Genomic DNA, 27,716 nt, shown 5'->3' on the forward strand with positions numbered 1-27,716 from the left:
ATGAAAATTGATATAAAGCTTTCAAATGAATTGAGGCTCAGTTTTCCATCCAAATGGTAATTCAATTTCAAAGGATAACTGGAAGACTTAAGTTGAGTATCATTAGTTCTTTCAGGCCTTAGAAAACATTTACTATAATAGGAAATCTTCTCATATTTCTGACTAGCCCATAAAAAAGAATGGAAAGTGTCTCCTAGAAGCAAATTTGAGATAGTGCATGCTCCCAAAAGATCTCTGTCCTACCCTCAATAAATATCCCCCTTGTAGAAAATGCCCTGGCTCTTCGCCCACCAAGCTGCCATACTGGGAAGGATGGGGACTTTTAGAGAACCTCTTTAATATGTTGTCAGATCAGATGGGAAGGAGTTAAAGCCCCTAAAGTAACAAATCCCCACAAATCCCCAAACACATATTTACAATCTATTTTCAGTATTATACTGAGCATAATTCAACCAATCAATGAGCCATTAGGAGTTTAGTCCTAACACTTCTTCATTACCACTGGCATCAGAGCTTTGCAACTCAGCAAAATCCAAAGATGAGTTGCTGCATCACCAGCAATTCTAGGTCTCAGGATAGAGGCTAATGCAGTGTCTAGTGAGGTACACTGCCATGATTTTAATGACAAATTCAGCTATTGAACCAACAGAAAAGGCTTTGCCTTATCCCAATCTGTTGAGCTCTCTATTTCTTATTCTTATAATTTTTGAAAATAGGGATACAAGCCTCTCCTATGGGTTCAGTATTTCCATAGAATCTGGAATGAGGCCCTTTTAAATTGAATGTAAAGGTCTTCATGTGAGGAGGTCACTGACTCAGTATATCAGCATCAAGTCAGTCTTAGTTGTACCCTGGTCTCACATCGATCAACCCCAATCTTTCACACTTTCAGCAATGGTATCTCTGTCTTACCTAGGTAGCACAATGGACAGAGGGACAAGCATGAAGTCAAAAGACTCCCACTCCTTAATTCAAATGTCTTCAGACACTTAACTATGTGTCATCTAACTCCATTTGACTCAGTTTCCTCATATATAAAATAAGCTGGAGAAGGAAATGGCAAACTATTCCAGTATCTCTGCCAAGGAAACCCTAAATGAGGTCAGTAAAAGTCATATATGACTGAAGACAACTCAACATCAATGACAACATATTTCCTTAAGGCCCTACTACCTGTCTAACCAGTCCTATATCTTTTCCATACTTCATAGCTTCCTCTTCTGGTGGCGCTGCTAGATGATCTCCATTAATTGACCTTTCTCCCCAGGGGTCAGTATGAGCTCTATACATTTAAGAAGTTCTATTTCTTTTTTGTTGTTGTTTCTTTTTTCTTTTCATGGGATAATTGGGGATGACTTGTCCAAAGTCACACAGCTAGTAAGTGTTAAGTAGTTGAGGCTGGATTTGAACTCAAGTTCTCCTGACTTCAGGGCTGATGCTCTATCCACTGTGCATTCAACTGCCCCAGCTTTATCCATTTAAATATAAATAAAAGATCATAAACTTAAAGATGGGAGCTACTATAGAGTAGTATATACTATAGCTACTATAGATGACTATAGCCCTGAGGTGACAAATATGAATCCTGCATGCAACATTTGACTCACATCACTCTTGAGCATGGCCCAAATCAGATTAAAATATAATTGGGAAATGTTAAATAAAATAAATAAAAATACAAAAAGGGAAAATTATATTTTTCAAATAAGTCAAAATGTAGCCACAGGTGATTTATGACTTAATGGATTCTCTTTTTAGAACAGTGAAATGCTTTTCCCAGAGTCACATAATAAATGGAAGAGAAGGTGAGGTTCAAACCCAGGCCTTCTAAGTTTCTGTAAGGCAGTACAATTTAATGGAAACTGAAATACTGGTAGAAGAGACAAACAGGAGACACACATAAGGGATAAGGCAGGACCTAAGTTTTCTTATCTGTAATATGAGAGCTAAACTAAATGACTTCTCGGTCCACCTCTTTATCTATGATCCTATTATCTCATGATTATAATCCAGTAATTGCAAGTACTGTACATATGCCTTCTTTGTCATTCCCAATCTGGCCCTGCTGCTGCTAATGAAATCTCAGCTATGGTGGGCCCCAGAAGATTTTAAAGAATTTCCCAAGATTTTGATCTGTTTCTCTCCAAGGTGACTTCACAGCATCTAAATCACCATTTCAATATGAGCAACCAACTTATAGTCTTCTGCCAATACCCTCTGAGTAAGGGTCTGCTTAATGAATCTTTGAAGTATTAGCCCCTTGAAGATTGAGGCTACTCTAGAGGCACTCACTAGGGACCCTGAAGCAGCTGATGCCTTCTCTAGTTCAATCTGCTGCAGACTACCAAATATTTAACATTTCTGAAAAAACACTGGAGGTTGTTGATGAATTGGGCTCAAGACAGAATCATTTGAAAAGGAAAAAGTCTGTAAGGTAACCTATTCTTCTCCAAAAGGAGAGGATTTTGTGGGAAGGGAGGCTATGGTGGAGAAGATAGAGCAAATCAATAGCCAAAGAATGTGGTCAATCCACAGGAAGAAAGAATTAGATTTAGCCAAAGGCTCAACCATTAGAGTGGAAGAATAAAAATAGTTGTGACAATATAAGTTTTGTTTTTTATTGGTGTTTTTTTTTTCCTCCCTTTCCATGACTGCTTTGGTAAATGAAACTCATGTTATAGAAACTCCCTCCATTGAAGTGGATCAGCAACTCATTAGTGATTTGCAATATTTAAATTTGCCTGTGGCATTAAGGAGTTAAGTGATTTGTCCCTGCTTACACATCCAGTTTGTATAAGAAACAGATTTTGAAACTGGATTTCTTCCTACCTCCATACTCATGCTCTATCCCCCATCTCAGGCTGCTTCTTGAAAATATGACTAATCCTATATATTCCTCTCTTCTTTGCAGAGGTGGAAGTACTATGGGTATGAAATTCTATGTATACTGTCAAACATATCTGATAGTCTGGTGAGATTCACTGAATTTTTTTCTTTCTTTTTTATTCTTTGTTAAGAGCTGGCTTTTGGGGGCCAAGAAGGAAGAGGAAGGGGAAAGTAATATTCAGAAATTCATGTGATGTAAAAACAAAAGATGTCAAAATTTTTTTTTTAAAATGCCCTTATAAAGTAAGCACATTTACTAGCTATTAGCAAGAAAAGAAAGGAAAAAGTAGCTCATCATTTCCATAAGACACATAAAGGGGAATCAGTTTTCATTAGAATATAATCTGCTTGTTAGTAGGAATTCATTTTTATTGATATTTCCTATGCCTAAGACAATGCTTTATAAATGCCTACTCTTTGATTTACTTTAAAGAAATAATTATTCACTCTGAAAGAGTGGACAAATAGCTCTTTCCAAAGCTGATCTAATAATTATAACATTTTATATCTGTATAACATTTTTACAGCAAAGTACTTCAAATAACTTATTTAATTCAGTCTTCACAATAGTCTATGTATTGGTTACAGCAAATAGTGTCATATCCATTTTGCAGATAAGAAAACAAACTCAAAGAATAGGTGATTTAACCAGAAGCATACATGTCATGAGAAGGAAAAGAAGAACTTAAGTGAAAATCTTTCAACTTCCTATCTGTATGACTTTGGACAAGTCCTTTAATTTTTGAAAATCTCAGTTTTCTCATGTATAACATGACAGGATAATTTGAAATAATTGATATAGTTTTATCCAATTCCAAGTCTAGAATTTTATGACATTGTATGACTATAATTTTAAGTTGCTTGCCATTTATCACATTGCCTCATAGCTCAATAAGTAAAATTCTACTTGATGTAGACTAATTAGTTTTCAAAGTAAGGACTAGATGCAAGTGTGTAAGGAAAAGGAGAGGAGAAAGAAAGGAAAGAAAAAAGGAAGGAAGATAAATAAATAAATGCTTAGGACATACTTTGTATGCAGACATGTAGATCTATACAAACATCTATGACTAAGGTACAAAGAAAAAATATAGGTCATAGAGGAATGATAGAAAAAAAGCACAAACACAGTTAAGTATTCATAAAATATGCAAGCAATGGATATGTTAGTTACTGTCTATATGACTGTATGAAGACATTCAAGGAGTTTAGTGTGTCACTAAACAGCTGTGTGACATCTAACAAGTTACTTAACATCGAAAAGAATCAATCCCCTATAATGGGGATGATAATACTTGGCTTAAATAATGCTTACTTGTGTAAAACTTGAATTAAATGACCTCTACAGTACCTTTCAGTTTAAAGTCTTCTAGAATTCTAAGTATAGCTTGGTCCAACAGCAGATGAGTCTGGGTGTCTGCTGACATCGCTATTTTTAACTGAGAGCATGTGCCAAAACAGGAGACAATAAAAATTCTGTAGAGCGTCTCACGATCCATCAACCCAAAAAAAGAAATTGGTCAACCACACTGACCATTCCCTGTCAACTAATATATTGCTGCCTAAGCTTCTTAAAATATTTTAGAAGCTCTGCATCAACAATATTAAAAACTGTTTCTTGAAACTGGGGAAAAGAGGTAGTTGTACATAAGTCTTCTTTTCTTCACATAAATTCCCCAATGATCTATAAATGATGATTTCTTTTGTAAATTCAGGTTTGTTTCCCATAGCAAGCATGGTTTGTGACTGATTGAATAAGGATCTAACAATGTACTTTCTAAGGAAATCAGACTTCATATAAACAGGAGTCCAGATCATTGGTTTAATGATAGCTTTTCCTGAAGCCTCTTTCCTGAGCTGTGTATGCTATATCACTACCTTGGAGAAAAAAAAAAAAAAAAAGAGAGAGAGATGCCATAGAAAAAATAAAGCAAGCTGCTAAATAACGATGTAAGATTACACAAATTCCCTAATTTCTGTTTCTATTTCTTTCAATTTAGAAAGAAGGGATTAGAATACATGACTTCTACAATCCCTTTTGAGCTCTTATTATTTCCACAGCCCAAAAAAGCAAGATAAAAAATCTGGATATTCATCCCAATGACTAGATGACTAGAAAAGCAAATTACTTCCCATTTGGGGAGCCCATTTTCTCATTTGCTAAATGAAGGAAACAGACTCTTCCATCTCACAAAGTCTATGCTTCTAAACATAACACCATAAGTACCAGTACTGAACTATGGTATTGGGGCAGTTGAGAAACTGCAAACTGAGTTTGCCGTTGAGAAAGTTGAGTTGAGAAAGCAAACATTATATTATAATGGACATTTAATCTGCTTCGAAGTTTCTGAAATTAACACCAACGATTCCCTTAGGGACAGCTAGTTGGTATAATAGATAGAGCATCAGCTCTGAAGTCAGGATGACCCAAATTCAAATCTGATCTCAGATACTTAATACTTCCTAGTTGGGCAAGTCACTTAACCCCAGTTGCCTCAGCCAAAAAAAAAAAAAAATCCCTTTAGTTACCTCTTCAGTGTATCAGATCTCCTATTCCCTTCTAACCCTAGAATGCTACCTTTCTTTCTTAGGCACCCTTGTCTCAGACTGAAATGACAGCATCTATAGGAGGGACTGCTGAAATGACACAGGTACCTCTCTTAGGATTCCCTTTATAAGCTTTCCCCTCCAAGTACATTTTTAGCCAATTACCATGTATTTACAGTGAGCATAATTATACCTAATTACTTAATTAGCATGACTATATGCAGTTACTAACTCTGAATATGTGATTATGCCAGTGAAGCATGGAAACAAATGAGGTCATAAGAACCTACAGAAAAGAAGAACATTCTGGCCCAAGGACTTAAAGAAAGAGAAATAGATTAGAATATGTTCTTTAGAACACATTGAATCCAACCCCTTCAAAGGACACTGACATTCTCTCTAGGACAAACAATTATCAGTCACTTCTAGTCTCAGAATATTCAGGATGATTTAAGGGAAATAATATTTCCCTAGTCCATTCAGCTGGTGGTGGGAAAGAAATCCAGGAAGAGGCTAATTTAAGTGCATCAGGAATTATGGAAAGGCAAAAAGCATGACCAGTTCAAAACTCAATATCCAATTATTGGCAACACTGAGATTATAACTTTAGACTCGCAGATTCAGAGTTAGAAGGAACTTTAAAAGTCATTGAGTCTAACACCTTCCTTTAACAAATGAGGAAATTGAGGCTTAGAAAATTTAAGCGATTTGCCTGAAATTACATCGGTACTAAGTGGCAAACACGGGGATTTGAACCCAACTCTTCTGACTTCAAAGCCTATCAATTCCTTTTACCCTGTACCCTGCACCCAGTAAGTACCATGCTGCCTCAGGCCTGGGGAATGTCTTTAAGCTCCAGATTCATAGCACAAGATTTGATGTAATAGTTCCCAAGGCACTACCTCTTGGAGGCTAATATTCTTCCAACAATGAATAGTCAATGCATTTTTTTTAAAATCTCTTAAAGCTTAGGGTTCACCAAGTCTATGACAACAGTAACTTAATCTTGACGCTGTCTGAACCTGAAAATAAGAAAAAATAAAGGTTGGTAGGGGGAGATAATTGTATCCTGCCCAAACTTCTCGTACTGCTAAATGATTTCATCTCAAAAGATGGAAAGTACTCATTAGGCATGAATGAATACAAATTAAATATTCTCCTCACTAATGGTGATAGTTACCATATAATTTCTACTGGGATTTCCTAAGATGCAGTTCGGACAATATCAGTTTTGCATTCAATAACCTGCAGTGGCTCCCTATCAATTCTAGACATAGACTCATCTATTTGGCATTAAAAATTCTTCGTATCTTGAATCCTTAAATATTATTAATTTGTTGCCCTCTGAGGTTACATTGTATCTTCATTATTTATATACACATCCACACATATGTTGTATCTCTATATGAATTTTCTCTTGCATTTGAGTGCAGATATTTTGTTGGTGTCTTTGTACCTACCCTCAGTGTCTACCACAAGTGGTACATAGTGGGCACTTAATAAATGTTTGATTGAATTCATAAAAAATCTATCTAAGGTACGACTAGCTTCTAAGTAGTCTATAAATGTAAGTTATTATTATTGCTCCTGTTATTATCTTAGATCAAAAGAATGAACCTGTAACAAAATAATTTTAAACTCCATGACAGGAAAAGGAAGAGAGATATCCCATTTTCCTGAGATCACAAACTATAAGCAACTACTTATTCAAGAGGACCTGAGAATACCCATGTATTTATCTAAAAAAGATTAAAGAACACAATCTCATTATCTCTGAATTTATGTACTGGTTACATTTTTCTCACTTCTCAGACCCAGCCAAACCCAAATCTTCAAGGAAACAATTAAGAACCAATGTCCTTTCTACACTGTCCCCTTCCTGTTTTCCTTCCTCAGCTTCAATTTGCCCAAATAGGGAAAATTCAAGCCTGAACTATAACTACCAGGGGCCCAAATCTGCATTCACACAAGTTAGGGACTTCAGCTAGAAAGATACCCAGTTTGTGCTGCTGTGGAATCAGCAGCTGCTGTAGGGAGGGGTCACAGCATCAGAGACAAGGGAGAGAGTTTTCCATATTTCATCAGGATCCATTATGCCAAACTAAGTGGCTGGGAATAAACATTCGTCATTACCCCATACTAAGTGATGTTTGTTAGTATAAAGGGTGACAGAAATCTATATCATGCCAATGTACTATTAATATGGCATTAAGCATATAGACTCCTAGTTCCCCACTGTGGCTGGAAAAGTGGTATTAATAATTCCTCTTTCAGAAAAGGCAAGATCCAAGGACAACTGAATTTCTTGACACAAGGAGAAGCCTGGTAGAAGGAGGAAAGGGATTCTGTCTTCAGAAATGCAGGTCCTGGTCATAAAACTATTGTATGAACATTATAAGTCCCAGAATCTTTAATATGCCCATCATGGTTTAGGGAGGTTGATGATGGAGATCAGAAGATTTGGCCAGGGCAGAGGAAAAAGTTGGGGGGCACCGAAGATAGAAAGTGAGTAAAGATTAAGAAAACAAAGTCATGTGCAAGCAGTGTCCTACTGAAACTTCTAGAGAATAGCATTTCAACAAAAATGATAATTCTGAAGTCAAAGAGAAAGAGGAAAAAAAGACTTGGAAAAGGCAATTGAATTGTGAAATTTCAAGAGTAGTAACAGTATGAATATAGAATCAATTTGTTTTTTCCTTTTAAAACATTAACATTTCCCTGTCTCTCTAGACCTCCCTATTAGGGAGTAGCTAGCTATTTCTCTTCTCTATAACATTTCCAGGGCAGCTATGTAGAGAAATGATTAGAGCACCAGTCCTGGAATCAGGCAGACTCAACTCTGAGTTTAATCCAGCCTCTAACACTAGTTGTATGACCTTAGGCAATCAATTAAGCCTGTTTGCCTCAGTTTCCTAATCTATTAAATGATCTGGAGAAGGAAATAGCAAACCACTCCAGTATCTTTAGCAAGAAAATCCCAAGTGGGGTCATATAAAGTCCAACATGCCTAAATAACAAATGATAGCATTTCCAGAGGGACAAGTGAATTCTGTGTAGTGAGGCAATATCCCAATAATGAGTGGCACTTTCCATTTATTCATTCATGGTTATTAAGTACCTTTTATACTTCTAGTTCTATGCTATAGATTATGGGGTACAGTCAGCCAGTTAGTCAACAAGAATTTATTAAGTGATTATCATGTGCCAGGCACAATATTAAGTATCAAGAATGGATTAAAAAAAAAAAGGGAAAAATAGTTTCTGGCCTCAAGAAGCTTATAGTCTAGTAGGAGATATAAAGTAGAAAATTTATGCACATAGATTCCTGTCAATAAAAACCTAAATCAAAATAAATACCTATGAAGTTATATGAAGTAAGATAGTCTAGAGTAAAAAAAACAAAAATCTACATGATGTCACAGAACAGTATATGATTATGTGATAAATAAGTGATACATATAATATGTTTCATGAATTTCATGGGGAGGAATAAGTAGGAGTGTCCAGGAAAGTCTTCAATGAAAGAGAAAAAAAATGAGTTGACCCTTAAAGGATAGACATGATTTGGAAAGGTAGAAAGGGAGAATTTTACAAAATGGGAAAGCAAGCAGTTGGAAAATATATAACTGTACTTTAGGAAAGAAATCACAATAGGTGATATAAATTTTGAAACTAGCCTTAGAGAAGAAGGCTTAAGTCATGGCACAACCTACAATTAGTGATTTGGAAGACAAAGAAGAATCATTTTGATAATACAGAAATGCTAACAAAGGAAAGGTGAATATGTTACAAAGGCCAAGAGAGAAGAAAATTTTAAGGAGCTGAATAGCCAAAGTATTGAACAATATACAGATTTCAAAGAGAATGAAAATTAAGAAAAAAGGTACTGAATTTGACAGTTTAACAACAATGACTTGAAAAAGCAAATTTAGACAAATATCAAGATTACAAAGTGAGATGACAAGGGTTCAAGGAGGAAAACAGAAGTAACAAATATTGTCTATGTACTTCAAAAAGTAGAAATTAATTGAAAATGGAAATAAGACAGATTCTTTAGAGGGAAGAACATCAAGAGTCTTTTAGTGGGCAGGAAGGATATAAGGCCTAAGCATTCTTAAACAAAGAAAAATAGGAACCAACAGAGAAAGAGAGGATCAAGGTCCTATAAAGCTGCGACTAGGTGGCAAAATGAAAAGAGCCTTGAACCAAAAGTCAGGAAGATTTGAGTTTAAATGTGAATTCAGATAGTATCTATATATGTAAGGCCTTGATCAAATCATTTAACTGCTGTCTACTTCACTTCCCTCATCTACAAAATGGGTAATGATATCCATTCTCTCTTAGGTTTATTGTGAGGATAAAATGAAATAATATTTGTAAAGTGCTTTGCAAATCTTAAAATGCTATATAAATGGTAGCTATTATTATTATTTAAAAGTGATAAGGAAATGGAATTAGCCTTGAAAAGAGGGAGAGCACTTTTTTCTCAAAGGCAGGAAAGAAAGATGAGAGGAAAAATACAGAGAAAAAAATAGTTTGAAACTAAAAGAAAGAAGTATTAAGGAACCCACAACAGATGGTCTTTATGCTCTCGACAAAAGCCAAGATATCACCTGAAAAATCAAACTTGAAGAGATCAAATTTGAAAGCTTAAGACATGTAAAGATTTGGAATAATCACTCTAGAGAGTATACCCTAGAAATTAGAAAATGTTGAATAAAAGGACTGTTAAGCAGCAACAAAAGCTACCATGATAGGAGGAGATATCTCATATGGAAATGGCTAGAAATGGTGTTTTTCCTACACACATAATCTAGACCAAAAATCTATTGCTTTGCCTTATGAAAACCAACCAATTTCCTTTCCTTTAACTTAAATTTGAATACTATGTTACATTTAAGATTAAAGGATTAAATATTCTGCTTAATTCTAAAATGTAAAGATAGGGTCAAGGATTATAACTGATGGAGAAGCAGATTTTAGCTCAATATAAGGAGAACTTTTCTAACAAGTTAGAATTGAAAGCTATTAAGATCTCTATTGCTGAAGGTCCTTCAGACAAAAGCTGAGTGACTATTTCAGGTGATATGATAGAAAGGATTCATATTTCAGATAGGAATTATATTACATGACTTCCACAGCCCATTCCAAATATAAAATTTCTTTATTCTTTCATTAGAGCTCTAACCTGGATCAGGATTTGAGGAGAAGGAACAGGGAAGGAAACCCTGAGTTGGCAGTCATATACTTTTATCTGGACATATAACACAAACCTATATCCCATTCTAAAGTATGAAAATACTTCTTCACAAATAACTGGGTATGCTGAAATAAACAGAGATTGAAATATATGAATCAAATTAATGACTTAGGAAGTGAGAGACAGACAAACTATCAAGTAAACAAATCACACCAGAACGAGATTTAATGTAATCTATTCAACAGACATTTTGTCAGTATGTGCAAGATCATTTATAATAAAAACATAGATAAAGCAAAGAACTTTGGTCCTACACCCAGCCAACAGTGAGAATATTTAGCTGCTATGGCTTCAGGAAATAATGAAGTTTGGCATAGGGACCCTCTTTTTTTTTTCCATTCCTTCCAGAGTCACAATGTTCAGCCTAATTTTAGCTCCTTGAGGGCAGGGACTGGGTTTTATCAAAAGAGATAATGTGTGTGAAAGTGTTTTCAAGCATAAAGTGTTATATAGATGTAAGCTATTATCATTATTATTATTGTTGTCATTATTATTCATCTTTGTATTCCCCAGTGCCTCACAGAATGTCTTGCCCATAATATGTTGATTAAATTGATATGTTTGTTGAATCATATTGTGAGACCCCTGGGGATCCACAAAATGAGCATTCCTCCCCTCTTACCCGCCTCTCTTTCCCTCACCACTCCTCCAAAAGGAGGGATTGTAGTCTGGTTCATAACATCACAAAATGTACTTTGCTGATTTATCTGCCAAGAAGCATTTGGATTTAATTATTTATGATAGTGTCTCATTGCACCCTAGGATGTGTCTTGGAGTCTGTTCTCAGAGACTGATCAAGTCTTTGTAATCAGAGCCCTTGATGCTGTCTCAGCTAGTAAATCTCTACTGAGAAGTGGGGTGCTCCCATCAGTGTGCCTCTGAATCATCCAGAGGATTAACAGAGGGAAGAGGATTAGTCAAGTCTGGATACATTGCTCCTGTTTGTTGCTTTTCATACCACACATGTTTTCTGGGGAAAAACTGGGAACTATCCTGTGTCCTTTCACAGGACAAAATAAAAGGATTCTTTTCAAGGACCTTTCTTCTATAGCTAGATTATTCTATAAAGTACAATCATATTATTCTACCCTTCTGATAAGGTTTTCTCTACTCGCTTTTAAACCCCCCTCAGGCTCAAAATCTATTTTTCTCCACATGAGCGTCAATGCCAATTTGACATTCTGAGTCTTCCTGCAATTAATTCAGGAGGTATCTGATAAGGAAAAAAATCAATATAAACAGATCTCCAGTTCTCCTAAAATCAAGAAGCTGCAGGGATGGCATTATACCTATGGTCCTCTATTACACTGATAGAATAGTAGAGAGAGCACCAGATTTGGAAGCAGAAGACCTGGGTTCAAATGCCACATCTACCACTGACTAGTTTTATGACCTTTGAGAAATTACTTCACTTTCCTAAGTCTAAGTTTCTACATCTGTTAAGATGAGAGTAGTTAGACTGGAGTACCTTGAGGTTCTCAATCAGCTCTAACATTCTATAATCCTTTGACTGATTGGCAAGAAACATACAGGCCAATGATCCCTATCAGGTCCCCCTTTCACCCCTCCTAATTGGTATATAACCAGCCTTAAGGTATAATGTGCATACTGCATAAAGAGACTGTTTCACCACTATTGTTTAATACATTGTAAATAAGAATCAGATTATTCTGTCCCTGGATCACAGAGGCTTAGCTAAAATGAACATCTCCAATCCAGTGGCTCTCAAATCCTTGATCAAAGACAGCTTCTGATCATCAGTCCTAGAATGCAACATGGTACTAATAGCCCCATGAGGAAACTATTCCCCTTCTCAACCAAGAAGCACCAGGAATTATCTGGAACAAGCCTGGAATCTAGAGTGGGGTTTGAGCCAAAGCAATGCCATTATTTCCACATGTTCATACCTACAATATGAGTTCTTTCTATCTATTCTCCCACCCTTCCCTCCATTTGCTATTGATACAGTTATTACTCTGAATTTAAATTTCTTTCCTAGAACTAGAAGATCGCAAGTGTTTGAATAGCAGCAGTTTGGGGATGCAGATATCTACTGCCTGAATGATTCCATTTCTTGATCTCTTTCAGCTAGCTCACTGAAAACCTAATCAGTAGGAAAAAAAATTAGGGAAGGAGTTGTATCATAACCTACTATGACCCCAAAATAATGGTCACTGGCAGTACTGAATAAACCTCCTTTCCAGAATCAGTTTGGCTAAGGTGCAAGAAAAATTAGATGGCTTTCCAAGAAAGAAGAAAAATCATTGACTGCTGCGATATATCTTCACTCTCAAAATAGTTGAAAATAGATGGGTAGTCTTGAGTTTGTGGTGAGGGGCAATGAAGGAGAGCTTACTTCACCTCTCTGGGTCTCAGTTTCTTCATCTGTAAATGACGCATTTAGATTAAACTTTCTTCTAACACCAAGATTTTAGTATCTATATATGGCTGAATAACAGCTAAGAAGCCTCAGATGTTTGAGCTATCCAACCAAATATCCAGTCCCTCCTCCTGCAAAACCATAAAGGTTTGGTTGTTCTGGGCACAGAGTGGGTCTAGAGAGGAGATGCAGTCATGTGGGACAAGTACTGCCTTAAGAAAGGATCCATGTAGACAAGTCCAAGTGTCCAAGAAAGGGACCAACAAGGAGCAGAAAGGCCAAAAGAAGAGATACAAAGGAATGAGAAGGAAGTGAGTCCTCTAAGCTATATTGGGGAAGTGGCAAAGGGACTCTAGGAATTCTGGGAGTCCTTCTCTACCCATGTGCATGCTATTTTTGTGACAGCACACTCAAAGCCCAGTCTTTGTCCCAAGAGAAGAAGCTAGAGAATGTTTACATTTGAATAGTTCTTCTTTCCCATTCATTCCTTCCTTACTATAGTCACAGATTTTGTAAGAGCCTTGCTTATTCATCACATTGCACTCTGGCTTGCCATAGATCATCTTTTAGTAAAGGCACAGACCAGGTCACAACCAGGATTTGTCTTGTTTAGTCTTTCACTTCTCTTGGTCAGACCAGACCCTTTGCCTCTGACCTCTCTTCCCAATCTCCTCTGAGTTTTAGCTGACTTGGGAAATAAATAGATGACCTTAGGGAAAATCATTCAGTGTACCCTGGGACAGGCAGGAGGGCTGGAGGCTACTGAAAGCAGCAGAAGGTAAGGCCCTCCCTCCACAGTGCTTTGAACCTTTTCTTCCCCTGCTGACTCGGAACATAATAGAGATTCTTCCTCATATCTGTTCCAGAGTCAGTCCGGGACAGCCTATTTGGAAGTGGGCAGCAAGTGGTAGATGGCAGAGAATGAATCCCTAGTGCAAGAATCCCCAGTCTTGGATCTTTGGCCCAACCAGCCCTTCCCTCCAAAGGGGGACCCTTCAACTCAAGTACTCACATGTGTCTGGCTTGTGGCAGTTGTGTCCCTGTCGGAAGTATTGAGGGTTCTCAATGACAGGGATTCGCGTCATGCCGATCACCACTGTGTCCGGCCCGGCGTCCAGCGACGAGGGTGTGGTGATACCATGGTTTATGTGGTGGAGTGGGCTAGCTGAATCCTCCTCACCACTGATTACGGCCACGGGACCTGCTCAAATCACAACACAAAGAAAATCGGGTCATCAGTCAAGGTTTGGTCTCTGGATCCAGCCCCATACCCATATCTATATATTTTTCATCCTCCACCAGTACCAAGTCTCTAGAATAATAATAGTTAAGACTTACATGGGGGTTTGTGGTTTTGAAGGCACTTTATCTGTTATTTCATTTGATGGTTACCCTGGGAGGTAGGTACAATTATTATCCCCAGTTTATAGGAAATTGTGGTTTAAAAAGATCAAGTGACTTGCCCAAGATCATGCAGAATTCAAACTCAGATCATCCAGTCTCCAAGATTAGCACTGTTCCCACTACACTACTCATTTGCCTGAGAACAGAGACCAATGAGAAAAGCTTCTATGGATCCCTAGATATTCCTCATAATGGCTCAAACTGAGAGACAAAATCAGGGAACCAAGGAAGTCGATCTCACAGCAGGAAAAGAAAAATAATTACCAGAATCTTCAAATTATATTACATTAAAAAGAAACAGCATGGGCATGAAATACTGAAAAGTGTAATTCACTTCCCTAATAATCTACTTTATTATTCACAATAGAAAAAAAGCACTCTCCAGTTGATAAAAGTAAACAATCATGATAGAAATAAATGGAGGGGGGAAGAGGAGTGTAACAGACTTATTGACCAATTCAGATACCAAAATCATAGTTCTCATAGGATCAGATATTTATACTGGGAAAGGACTTTAAAGACCATCAGGTCCAACCCCCTTATCTTAAAAAATGAGTAAACTGAAGTAGAGAGGCGAAGTATCTTGTCCAGGCTAACACAGCTATAAATTACTATGGTGGGATTTGAATCTAGATTTCCCCCAGTATACCTTCCATTTTTCTGTCTGTCTCCCTATTTTTAAAAAGGGTCATATATTTAAGCCAAATCAAAGACAGGACCCTGAAGATAAATGCAAAAGAGCATTATAGACCTGTAATGAGAGTGTCAGGAATACTAAAAGAAAGAATGAATTTGTGTTAACTACAAAGGACTTTAGTGGGATGAATATTTTCATAATACCTACAAAGAAGGCAGAACTATTCAATTCCCATTTTGCTTACATTTTCTCACCTAAGAAATATGATAATAAGACACAACTAGGTAATTAGTTTATTGAAAACCAAGATAAGTTGCAAAATATTAGAAGAGCACCTAATTGTCCTTTAAGAGTTTGTCACCTAGCATTGATAAACTATATCCATGGCTACTGAGAAAAATTGTAGATGTAGATATAATTGTCGAGCTACTTGTGGGGTGTGTGTGTGTGTGTGTGTGTGTGTAAAATAGACCAATTCCTGGCAAGATTATAAAACGTTATTAAAAAGATCAATCACTGGTGGATTGATTAATAAGATGGCTTATAAATACTGGGCAAGGGAAAGAGTGATCATTATACTTCAGAATGAGTTAATCAGGAACAAGTCATACCAGATTAACCTTATTTCCATTTTTTGACAATGTTATTGGAGAAGTTGAACTAATGTCATAGTTCTAGTTCATTCTATATTTTTCATTATAAAATTTTTAATATTATTTTATTTTTCCTAATTACATATTAAACAATTTTTAATATTTTTTTAAATTTTGAGTGAGAAAACATGGAGTTGTGTGACTTAGATAGCAACATAGTTTAATGAATTCACCGGCTTAAATGACTGGACCTAAAAAAAAAAAAGCATGTTTATATGATAGATTTCAACATGTTTAGAAGTTTCTAGTAGAGAGCTTCAGGGCTCTGTCCTTAGCCCTATTTTGTTCAATATTTTTAATTAGTGATTTGAATGAACACTTAAATGGCACAGTTATATCAAATTTGCAGATGACAAGAATCTAAAAGAGATAGTTAATATGCTATATGAAAAAAACTAAAATTCAAGAAAATTTCAACAAGCTAGAATGATGGCCCAAAGCTAATGAATGAAACTTAATAGTATTAAAAAGTAAAACATTCTGGAAAGAGCGCCAGAATAGGAATCAGGAAACTTGATTTCCCATGCAACTCCAGCTGCTTACTTCCTATGAGACTGGCAGACCATTTAACCTCTCTGAGTCAGTTTCTTCCTTTATAAAATAGGGGGTAATCATATCTGCCCTGGCTTAACTCACAGGCAATTTGTAAGGGTTAACTGATATATTAGAAAGAATTTTTTTTAAATCTATACAAGTATAAGTATTACTATTATTTGTTTATTTAAAATGTATGCATTTGCTTCTTCCAAAAAGGATTTGAAACAAGTTTTAATACATCTCCATGAGATTTTTCTAATTGGAGGGTGGGGAAGATAGAGAAATGCACAAAGCACATTTTAAAGTTGCATGTGGTTTGCATCTCGTTTGCATATTGTTTATGTCTGTATGAACTATGCAATTTATTCTTAGTCAATCTTCCTTGTCCCTTCCTTCTTTCCACAAATATTTATCCAACAACTATTATGTGCTAAGCACTGTGCCCCTGTTTTGGAGGAAACAAAGACAAATAATTTTTAAGTTAAAATATTATCATCACTATGTTGAAGGCTGTCATTTCTTAATTTTTTTCTCTTCTCTGTTTTTCCTCACCTGCCCATAATCATTCATCTAGATCCCTAAACTACAAATGTATAACCCAGTGGAAAAAGAAAGATAAAAACCAGAGAGACATATGAAGAGAAATGATAAGGGCCATCAAAAATCACTTGTCAGGATTTTGTAGAAAGATTTACTTCATCAGGCCGCGATTTGAGTTAGACCTGTAAGGTTCCATAAAACTCTAAAATCCTATAACTCTATGAAAATATCACCAAGCCTCCAATGGCATAATGAAGAATATTAGACAAAAACCTGGTATAAACCTTGATGCACCAACTCAAATTTCCCAGATGGCCTTAGGTAACACTATACACCTTTTCACTATGTCCTTACTCGCACCCCCAATTCATAAGGGAGGTTTAGAGAAAGATGGATGAGGGGAATTAAAAGCTTGTCCAAAAGAAATCTTATAAGATTAATTATCAGAATATTATATAAAACCCAACAGTGCTGTTGATAGTATAATTTTTTTGATAGACATGTATGGCAGTACTGTAAAATATATCAGCTGGAACTGTTTGTAGTTCAGTGAACCTTCAGTTAAAAATGGCTGCTGCATTAAACATGGATATCAGCGTACATGCATTTAGTTTTTATACTCAAGAAATGTTTCCAATCCAGAATCCACTGCCAACATGTCAAAGGTAATGGAAAAAAAATGGTTCCCATGGACAAAATGGTAGGAAATATTTCAAGTAGGAAAGATACCTGTAAAGCCACAAGAAAAGGAAGACCAGCAAATACAACTTAATGGCCCTTCATTTTACTCAACAAGCATCAGAGAGCTTGAACCTGCCCATGATAAATGTTTGAATTATCTGAGATTATGTGAAACAGTTGCCTAAATGCTTTTAATAATTTTTTGCCCAGCAACAAAATCAGTTTCTTAGAAACCCACTGCAAACTTTGCTCCTTGAACAATATTCTTAGAAAATGCTCAGGCCCGATGAATGAGACGAGAGTGCTCCTGAAAGTCTAGTAGTAAGGACATGCCATTGATTTGGTTCAGTTTACTTTCAATCCTGTCTGAATACATCAGTATGGGTTAAATGACATCTGAAGGTCTGCTTTAGTCCTGTTTCTATAATAAGCATCTCTGGAGGGATTCTCTATGGGTAGTGAATGTATTTCTGTTTTCCTGTAGACATTCACTCCTTCCTAGTTTTTCCTTTTATCCATTCCCATCCTTTCTCTTTGGGATAAATAAAATCTTTAGGTTTGAGCAACAACAGTCTAGTCTTCTAAAGAAACAAGTCTGTCTCATTTCCTCCTTCAATTATCTCACATCAGTTCAATTTGACAGACAAGAGTAAGTACTTTTGTATATACAGCACAATAGCAGGCACTGGGAAAAACAAAAAAGTTTAGCTAAGAAATGGTGATGTAGATGATGTGAATGAGGATCATGTGGTCCCAGGATTCATAGAATATATTAACTAGTAGACTGATTTGTGGGATCCTAATGCAAGTAACTGAGACACAGAGTATCACAATCCCAAAATACATAATGAGGAATTGTAACCTAGATAGTTAAGTGACTTGCCACATAGCAAATTAGTAATAGAACTAGAACTCAATTAGAAGTCACAGATACTTAGTGACAAAACCCAGCTTAGTTTAAATCTACTTTCTCCATGAGGCCCGTGCCAAGTCTTAGACTTCTTCCTTATCTCCTAATATTAAATCAATATAGAAGACACTTAATATAATCTTCACAGAATTAAAAATCTAAGACATGGAAGAGTCTTCAGAGGCCAATTGGTCCAACCTGTAGCTGAACAAGTATCCTTTATCCAATATCACCCAAAGTTGATCACCCATTAGAGTTTGACAGACTTCAAATGAAGAGAAAATGGAACCTACTACCCCACCAAGGCAACCCAAGCTACTTTGGGGTAACAGCATAATTGCTAGGAAATGGTTTCACTTCTGTATAAAGCTAAAATCTGACTCTCTGAAACTTAAACCCATTATTATTCTTGGTTCTGACTTTTAAGGTCAAGCAGAACAAATCTAGTCCTTGGTTCATATAACAGCCCTCCAAATATATGAAAACAACTACCATGGCCTCTTTAAGTCTTCCCTTTGGCAAGCTAAATATCTTCACTTTCTTCCTTTGATCCCCATGTGGCTTGTTCCCCAATCATCTCATCATTATTTTTGGTTTCTTCTGGACTGCCTGCAACTCATCTATCTTTCCTATATTGGGATATTTAGGACAAAAAGCAAAACTCCATACATAGTCTAGTATTGGGATATTTAGAATAAAAAGCAAAACTTTATACATAGTCTGATAGATACATAGAGCACAGCAGAGTATAAATATTACTTTTCCCATACTGAACACTATGTCTCTTATAGTGCATCCTGGGATAAAGATAACTTTTTTGGTTGCCATTTTACATGACTGAGAGATCAACAAGTGTTGACATTTTGTAACCTACTAAAACCCCCAGATTCTTTTCAAACCAGCTGTTGTCTCACCCTATCTCTTTCATCCTATATTAATGAAGCTGATTTTGTCAACCCAATTGGAAAATTGAATATGTATCTATATTGCAGTTCATACTATCCAATTCACTTCATCATTCTTATCTGACAAAATCTTTTTTGGTCCAGATGCTTTCATTCAACATGTTAGATATCCCCCAAGTATAATGTTAGTGAAAATTTTGGCAAATCTTTTAGGTTTAATTTAATCAAGTCATTGATAAAAGCTATGAATAACACTGGACTTTGGACTGATTTCTGGAGAACTATGTTAAATACTTCCCTCAAAGTCAGCATCTAATAGTTAAAGGCTACCTTTTAAGTGATGTTATTAAATCAATTCCAAATTCATATTAATAGTCCATGTGTCTTTTACTAATATACAGTATGAGATATAGTCTTATCTTTTGCTGAAATCTTATTTCAACAGTCTCCCCATTATTAACCAGTTTAATTCACTATTGAAAGAAAAAAAAAAGGAAGTCTAGATAGTCTGGCATGTTCTTAATTTTTAATTTTTAAAAAACATTTCCTGGTTTTGAGTGATTCTTGCTTCCCTTTCTAAGCATTTACAAACTTAAGATGTTCTAGAATGTTATCAGAACTAATCTATAATTTGCAAAATTCATCCTGGTTTTTATTAATGAGATCAAATACTTGCCATTTTCTAGTTCTGCAAAAAGTTAAACCAGCAAGCATTCATTAAGTGCTTACTCTATGCTAGGTACTAAGAATCTGAATACAAGCAAAAATAAAGACAGCCCTCCTCCAACTCCAAAGAGCTTTCATTCTAATGAGGAAGACAATGCAGGAAAAAAAAAAAAAACTGGAAAGAGGGGAGAGAATTTACTGGTGGGATGAGAGCAGTGATACAAGAGTACGGAGAAGTACGGTGTGGGTAAGAAATGAAGAAATGACTGGTCTGATGTTCTCATTAAATGGTGGTTCTAAAAGGAGCCCTCCATCTTCCACTTAAAGGGAGGGACCTCAGGAGCAGAGGATACTTCTGAAGAATGTCTTCCAAGGCTAAATGGATCTTCTAGAATGAAAGGTACAGGGATTTTCCTATTCTTCAAATTTTTTCAAAGCTCACTCTTGGTAAAATTTTAAAAATTACATAGCTCAGTCAACTCCTTATATCCTCATTTCATCTATTTTGTTCTTTTGAAATAAAATATACTCTTTCCAAGCCAAATGACAGTCATGAGTCCCATCTTACAAGTCTCAATGAAATCTATGAAGTCAAATCTGCTTCTTGAAGTCCACTTCTATATATTAATTATTCTTTATGTATCTGTATATAAATATATGAGGCCCTGTGTTCTATTGCTCTTTCTCTTCTCAGATATTATCTCTGGGAAATCATTGGTCCTCTCTTATGCTGTTCTTCATAGTATATATATTTCTCTAAAGATAGTAGGCTTATCAGAGTTATGTGGACGGTTTTCTTTTTCAATTTAAATCCCACCCAATTAAATTTGCAAGTCTCCAGGCAAATATGATTTTTTTCAGCCCTTGTTAGGTATAGTCAATCATTTGCCAAGGCAATATCCAGAAAAATACTTTTCTCAGACACTAACTTCTCAGCCAGATATTCACTTACCAAATCTGTATTTCACTTTGGAAACCCCTACTTTCAAATAGTGGCAGTGATGAAACACTACCTGTGTCCCTCAATATATCAAGTTTTTTGGCCAGGACTTCATCATTTTTAACCATGTTTTCTAACTTCCCTCTGGTGGTATCATTTATCCACACACGAATCACTAGCAGTGGACAAAAGTTGTCAAATTTGACAATTCTTGAGGAGAAGGAAGAGATCTGGCATATCCCTAATACATGCCCTAGAAAAATAACACTCTACATTATTTATATTAGAGTTCTCTGTCTCAGATCTAGGATTGATTACAACTCCTTAGGAAGGGGGGAGAATAGTGAGTGGTTGACATTGGTCTCTAAATGTACAATGTTTCCGTTGATGAACTGAATAGATATAAAAGGGCTGTCTGGACTTTCCAGTGACAATGAAAGCCTTAGAAGCAATTAAGCCAGAGAATATAAGCATATTCCTACCCAGGAAGCATCTCCACAATCATTGGAAGTAAAAAGTACGTGATATGGGGCTTGTAAGAAAACCTTGCCTTGACTTGAATGAGATTTAGAGTTCATTTTATTCCAAACTTCACACCTGCCACTTGTGAAAGATACTTTACCAAGCTCATAATTTAATGCTATCTACAATGGCTAGAAATTGTACTAGCCCCCCAGAAATGAGGGAGGGGCTGGTAAGTCCATTAATGGATCTTTAGACATACTGAATCTACTAGATGTCATGATGCCTCCCAACATGATAAATGTTTTCCCTAAATTCTGAGCTCTGAGCACTGAGATGCTCAATTCACCGCCTACTATCAGTAGATCTTCCTATATATACTCTCATTTAATAGTGAAATTTCCCATTCACCTCAAAGGCAGAGAACCTAGTTGTAAAGATCGCGCTAGCACCCAGGACACCCCAGAATCATCCAGAGTCAGGATAAGCAAAAGTCCATCTTTATTCTTGGTCTTAGACTCAGGATTGAACAGGATGGAAGCAGAATCTCCATGACCGCCTTTCCCCCTGTCTACTGCCAAAAAGTGTGACCCTGGCTAGTCTTACTCCACCCCCTAGTCCCTCCTATAATCCTCTATACAACAATCATTGAGCCAGTATGGATAGTAGAAAGGACCATTTTCCAAGCATATGCCCATAGAGTATTGTCCAATCAGTAGTTAGCCCAAGCACTCAGCAGTCCCAACCTCAGTGCATCAACCCAATAGTTTCAGCCCTCTACACCTAGTAATTTACTAGAACTCCACAACGACCACAGAGCTAAAGCAATGCCTTCATCCATGTGGACCACTTTTCTTTCCTCTCTTCTTCTTTTCTCTTTCGCTACATTTTGAAGCATCTCTCACAGCTAAACAAAAACAAAACTCTTAATGAAGCACGAAGGCCCTGAAGGGGGAAACACTTCTTCTTCCTATCTTAATAAACAGAGCACAGAATCTTATTAAGATACTGAAAGAGCAAAGAAAAATGGAGAAAACCTCAGATGTCTAGGGAGTTGTCTTCTATTTTGTTGAAGCTGCCAGAGGCTAAGCAGGTCAAGAAAATGAGTAAAGCCGCCTGTATCTGAGTTCCCAACATACAGAGAGACCATCTTTTACCTGCTCCTGCTTCTGTCCTGTCACTAATCCATTTCTAATTGCACAATTATTTTATTATGTAGCTCTAATAAACAAAAAGAAATAGAAAAACACTACCTTGAAGCCTTTTTACTAAGTTCAAGCTTTTGAAAAAGCACTGCAAGGGGACACAGCTCTCTTTACATTAATCTTTTCTCCAACCTGTTGGGTTTTGTTGTGTTATTTTGAGACATGCAATGATCTTTGTTCTTCCATGCATAGAATAATGGATAAATTGGGTAATTAAGGAAAGCCTGATGTCTCCAACAAGTGTTTATTTGTTTTTCTTTCCCACAGCAGGATGGACCACACAAAATCTCCATGCTCTCATGCCTTTCTTTCCTATTTTGTTGTTGTTGTTGTTTGTTTGTTTCAGAGGAGACACCCAAAGATCACACATTGTGGGATTCCTCTTTGAGTACTTTTCTTAAATGTATTAAATAAAAATGATAACCTCCGTGGTTTTAATTAGAGACATGGGCTCCTCAAAGCTCAAAGTAAGAACAGCTAAAATGCCCTTCCAGGTCCTAAAGGCTTTTATCAATTGACCATGGGTAAATCAAATGGAGTCCAAGACAGAAGAGGTGAATGACAAAGGAGAGTGTTCAACCAATAGCAGCTTCCCAAATAAAGTAATTCATACCTCAAAGCCAAGTTTGTACTGTTGCAAAAGCATCTACCTAGTACCCTAGGCACAGAGACACCTTTTGCATTAGAAATTAGCTACAAGAGTCTTGAACTCCATTTCTCTCCCCTTCTGTATGCCAATATATGGAATATTGCTGTAAAAGAGATGATATGCCTAACAACATTAGAGATGACACAAAACTGAGAAAGGATAACTAACACATTAGACAGAAGAGTCAGAATACAAATCAGATCTAAGACCCACTGGGCTAGATTTAATATGATGAATTGTAATCAAAATAACCATAAAACTTCACACTCATATTCTAAATCTTCAAGTTCTCAAAAATAAGATGGAAAATGCATAAGCAGTAGAAGTTAGTATGAAAAGAATCTGAGGGTTTTAGAAGTCTGCAAACTTAACATGATTGAATAGTACAACATGTCAGACAAGAAGGATAACCTCAATCTAAATTGCATTGAGAGGCAAAACACCTAAAAAGGAAGAGTTGACATTCCCTCTGTATTCTGACATAGTTAGACCACATTGTAGATATTGTAAAGATACTGACAGAATGAAAGCTCCTTGAAGACAAGAGATACTTAACTTTTTTTTAAGTTTTGTGTTTCTAGCACCTAGCATAATGTCTGGCATTTGGGAAGTTCTTAATAAATATTAGTTTATTAATTAACTAATTGAAGAGATTAAAGGACAAAAGAGAACCTTGTGTTGGTATAGTGGATAGAGGACGGACCTGGAATCAGAAAGACCTAATATTCAATCCAGCCCCAGAAATTTACTAGATGTTTAACTGTGGATAAATCAATTAACTGTTATCTGTCCCAATTTCCCCATCTATAAAATGGAAATAATAATAGCACTTACCTCTCAGAGCTGTTTTGAAGATGAAAACAAATATATGTCAAGTACTTTGCAAATCTTAAAGTACTATATAAATGTTAGCTATCATTATGGTTATTATTAATTTATTACTATTAATTATTAATAATTATAACAGCATTTTTATAATTTATAAAGTTGGCAGAGTGCTTGACAAATATTTCTTTTCATCTTCACAACAGCTCTGGGACGTAGTTGCTATTATTGTTAATAATTATTCATAATAATAATTGATTGAAGAAAGTAAGGATGTTTAACCTGGAGAAAACCATATTTATGATTGTAATAATAAAGGGAGATTAGACTTGTTAAGCTATGCTACAAAAAAAACAAAATTAGAAATAATGAATAGGTTGAAAATAGCAAATTTATGATTTCTAAAAAGAAAATTTTCTTAACTATTTGAGTTATCCAAATGTGGAGCAGACTGCCTCTGGAAATGAGCTCTCCAACTTTGTAAGTCTTAAAGCAAAGGGCTGGATGAACCCTTGCCTGATATGTTATAAAGTAGAATTTTTATTCACAAATGGGTTAGAATAAATGCCCACCAAGACCCCTTCCAGTTCTGAAATTCTGTGTGTGTGTGTGTGTGTGTGTGTACATACTCTGGAAATTCTATACATTAACCTGATATTATGGAAATGTGTTTGTCATCCCAACTCTACCAAAATTTTAACCTTTGTGGACTTCAATGTTTTATACTCTGTGAAGTAAAGGATCTCAAAATTCCCTGGAAGTCAATTATGGTTTGCTGACCTCCATGATCCTAGAATATTTTGAGAAATAAAGGACAAAACAGTAAGCTCAATGAGGGCAAGAACATTTCATCAGTCTTTGTATTTGTTCCCAGTGGAATTCTCTGACCAAAGATTGTTGAATTGAATATATCAAATTATCCTGAAAGGCAAAAAGTTAAATATTTTCAAAGTTACAACAGGAAACTTAAACCTCCACTGACTGATCAAATCAGGATAATCACTAAAGAAGGCTCATCTATAGACAATTCCTTATTACACAAATCTTGGTTTGGCTGTAATGACAAGGATCACTCCTGTAAATATCACAGAACTGAAGGCCAAAATAGATCTCAAGAAATCTCCTAATCTAGAAAACCACCTCCTTGCACTATCTGGCAGGCAATGAACCAGCCCTCTCCTTTCAGAAAGGAGAGTACACAAGCATCATTTCTGGATTTGACAAATTCACGGTTGTATAAGAAGCTTTGATTCAGACAACATACTATAAGACACACACACAAGCACACCCTGAGCAAACATACACGGCAAACATGAAACTGAAAAGCCCATAGCATTGTGATTTAGCTCGAAATATCTCTTTTTCACAGCCTGACTGAAAGCTGAGTGTTAATCCTCAATTCCTCAAAGTGCTAGGGTCAAGACCACCAATTGGTGAAAGAGTCTCCTAAATCTTATAGTTCATTCAGAGCAGTATAGAGTATAAAAACAAACGTGGATGTGCTTTGTGTTTCCTTAATGTCTCCAAAAGAAAAGGACAGTCCCGACCTTCAGATTAAAGAAATAGTTTAAAAATCCCAACCTTTTCCCACTGATAAAAATCAAACACTGTCTCATCCCTGGGGGCGAGCTTCACACCAACAAAGCTGGAATGAGAACTCATAAAACAGAATAAGTGAAAGCACAACAAATACAATTAAAAACCCGGCAGTGCTCAGAGAGGGATTCCATTTACTGTCTCATAAAAAGAGCTTTGTCCTCAGAGGCAAACAAAAGGAAATCAATTTCTTAATTTTTATTGGCAGGTGTGGGCCATGGGCCAAGCATGTGCGTGCTGTGCTCACAAGTTGGGAATGGGGAGCCTGAGAACCAACACTTGGCTGCCTCTATTTTCCTAAGGCTGACCTTACTAGTTTTTTGCTATCTTGACATGGCACTACTATCATGACATTCATGGCACTATAGACCCTCAATTTATGTGATTTTTCTCTTTCATTCCTAAAAATATAAGGTCTTCTTTTCTGGCTGAATAACATAAACAATATAAATTCAGGATTTACCTTTATTAGATACTGGACTTTTCAATCTTACTGATATGTTTTAACTCAGCATTGGTCATATAATGGCACAGTGGGGTTGCTGCATGGCCCTATGGGGCTGCTGCATGGCCCTAAGAGGTATATTACTAATCAACAGAAGGACAGGCAAATGGGTCAGAACCTCACCCTTTTTGCAGTAGCCAATCATGGGAACTGTCTCTAACAAAACCACACTTACCCTTAACCTATTCCTCAAAACTCCACTACTCCTTTGTTCTTCTGCCTTTGTGTAAGCCCCCCATCCCAGTCATCAGTCTTTTGGGGCAGTTAGAAAGATTTCTACAGCAGCCATACAACATGGAGTAAATTTTCACCACTATCATCACCTCCCAGCATAACCACTCCATTTTTTAGCTGTTAAAAGGAAAAGTTGGGTCCTATACTTCTGATGAGTCAACCCTACCCCCACTTTTTTTATTTCCAACTGTACAAACAGAACTGCACAGTAATACATGTATATAATTAAAAACTAAATAATTATACTTCATAAATGTGCTTTTTTAATTTATAGGAATAAAACATGCAAAAGTGTGAAGAGTACTGATTTGGAGAGTAAGATTTCTGAACCTGTGAGACTTCACTGTAAACAAGATGACATTCCTTATGTGACATCAGAAGAATACTCTAGTTAGAGATCTAGGTTTTTAACTTTTGTGTCATGGATCGTGTTGGCAGAATGGTAAAGCTTATAGATGCCCTTTTGGAATACTGTTTTTAAATGCATAAAACAAAATGCATCAACTTACCAAAGAAACTGATTATATTAAATACTACTACATTTTTACAAAAAAAAAATTGTTCTTGAACCTCAGGGTTCAACCTGCCTTAAAATCATTTTCTCAGTATTGTTATTGGGTTGTGCTGAGTTATTTACTCCTCCTACATTCCTCTTTTGATCCATGACATACATTTATGAGACTGCTGGCTGGATTTTGAGGAATGGTCTGTAGCATTGCTAAACTTTGCCTCCATTAATACAATACTTTAGTACATGGGAACTAATTGTGCCCCAGGGCATCCACTGAGATAATACATGGACACAAGCAATGAAGGACAGCAAAGAGCATGAAAATAAGCAATGGGGTAATGATGTAGAAGTGGCAGTACTTTACCTCCTTCTCTGAAGGTTTGTATACAAATACTATTTTACAACATACTGCAAGACAAGGCATTATAAAATGTTTGAGCTAAAAGGGTGTTGATCACTTAGTCTCACACTTCTAATTTATAACTGAAGAAATTGAGGTTCAGACTTCGGAAGAACTTGTCTCAGATTCACCTAAATAGTGATTAGAAGAGCTGAGATTTAAGCCCATATTTATTCATTCTGGAGCTCTGGACACTTGGTTATTTTTCCTTTCAAGGTATGTATGTGTGTATGTTTGTGTAGGGGGGTGCCTGTGTACTCAAGTGGGGAGAGATAAGATGGAAGAAAGGAGAAGAGAGGAAGAGGAAGGAAGATGCTATTACCATTCCTTTGGATATATGGTAATTATAATACAAAAAAAGAAGAGAAGGGGAAGGGAATAAACAT

At 36.3% G+C, this 27,716-nt stretch overlaps 1 protein-coding gene across 2 annotated transcripts in view; it reads right to left on the minus strand.

The window, feature by feature from the left end:
* Positions 1-27,716, minus strand: part of NTRK3 (neurotrophic receptor tyrosine kinase 3) — a 453,081-nt gene that overhangs the window by 166,225 nt on the left and 259,140 nt on the right. For both annotated transcript variants that reach the window (XM_051981065.1, XM_051981066.1), the window contains exon 12: positions 14,083-14,271. In XM_051981065.1, coding sequence (XP_051837025.1) covers positions 14,083-14,271 — 189 coding nt within the window. The remainder of the gene's footprint in view (positions 1-14,082; positions 14,272-27,716) is intronic.

This window comes from Antechinus flavipes, chromosome 2, assembly GCF_016432865.1.
Source record: "Antechinus flavipes isolate AdamAnt ecotype Samford, QLD, Australia chromosome 2, AdamAnt_v2, whole genome shotgun sequence".
Taxonomy (NCBI): domain Eukaryota; kingdom Metazoa; phylum Chordata; class Mammalia; order Dasyuromorphia; family Dasyuridae; genus Antechinus; species Antechinus flavipes.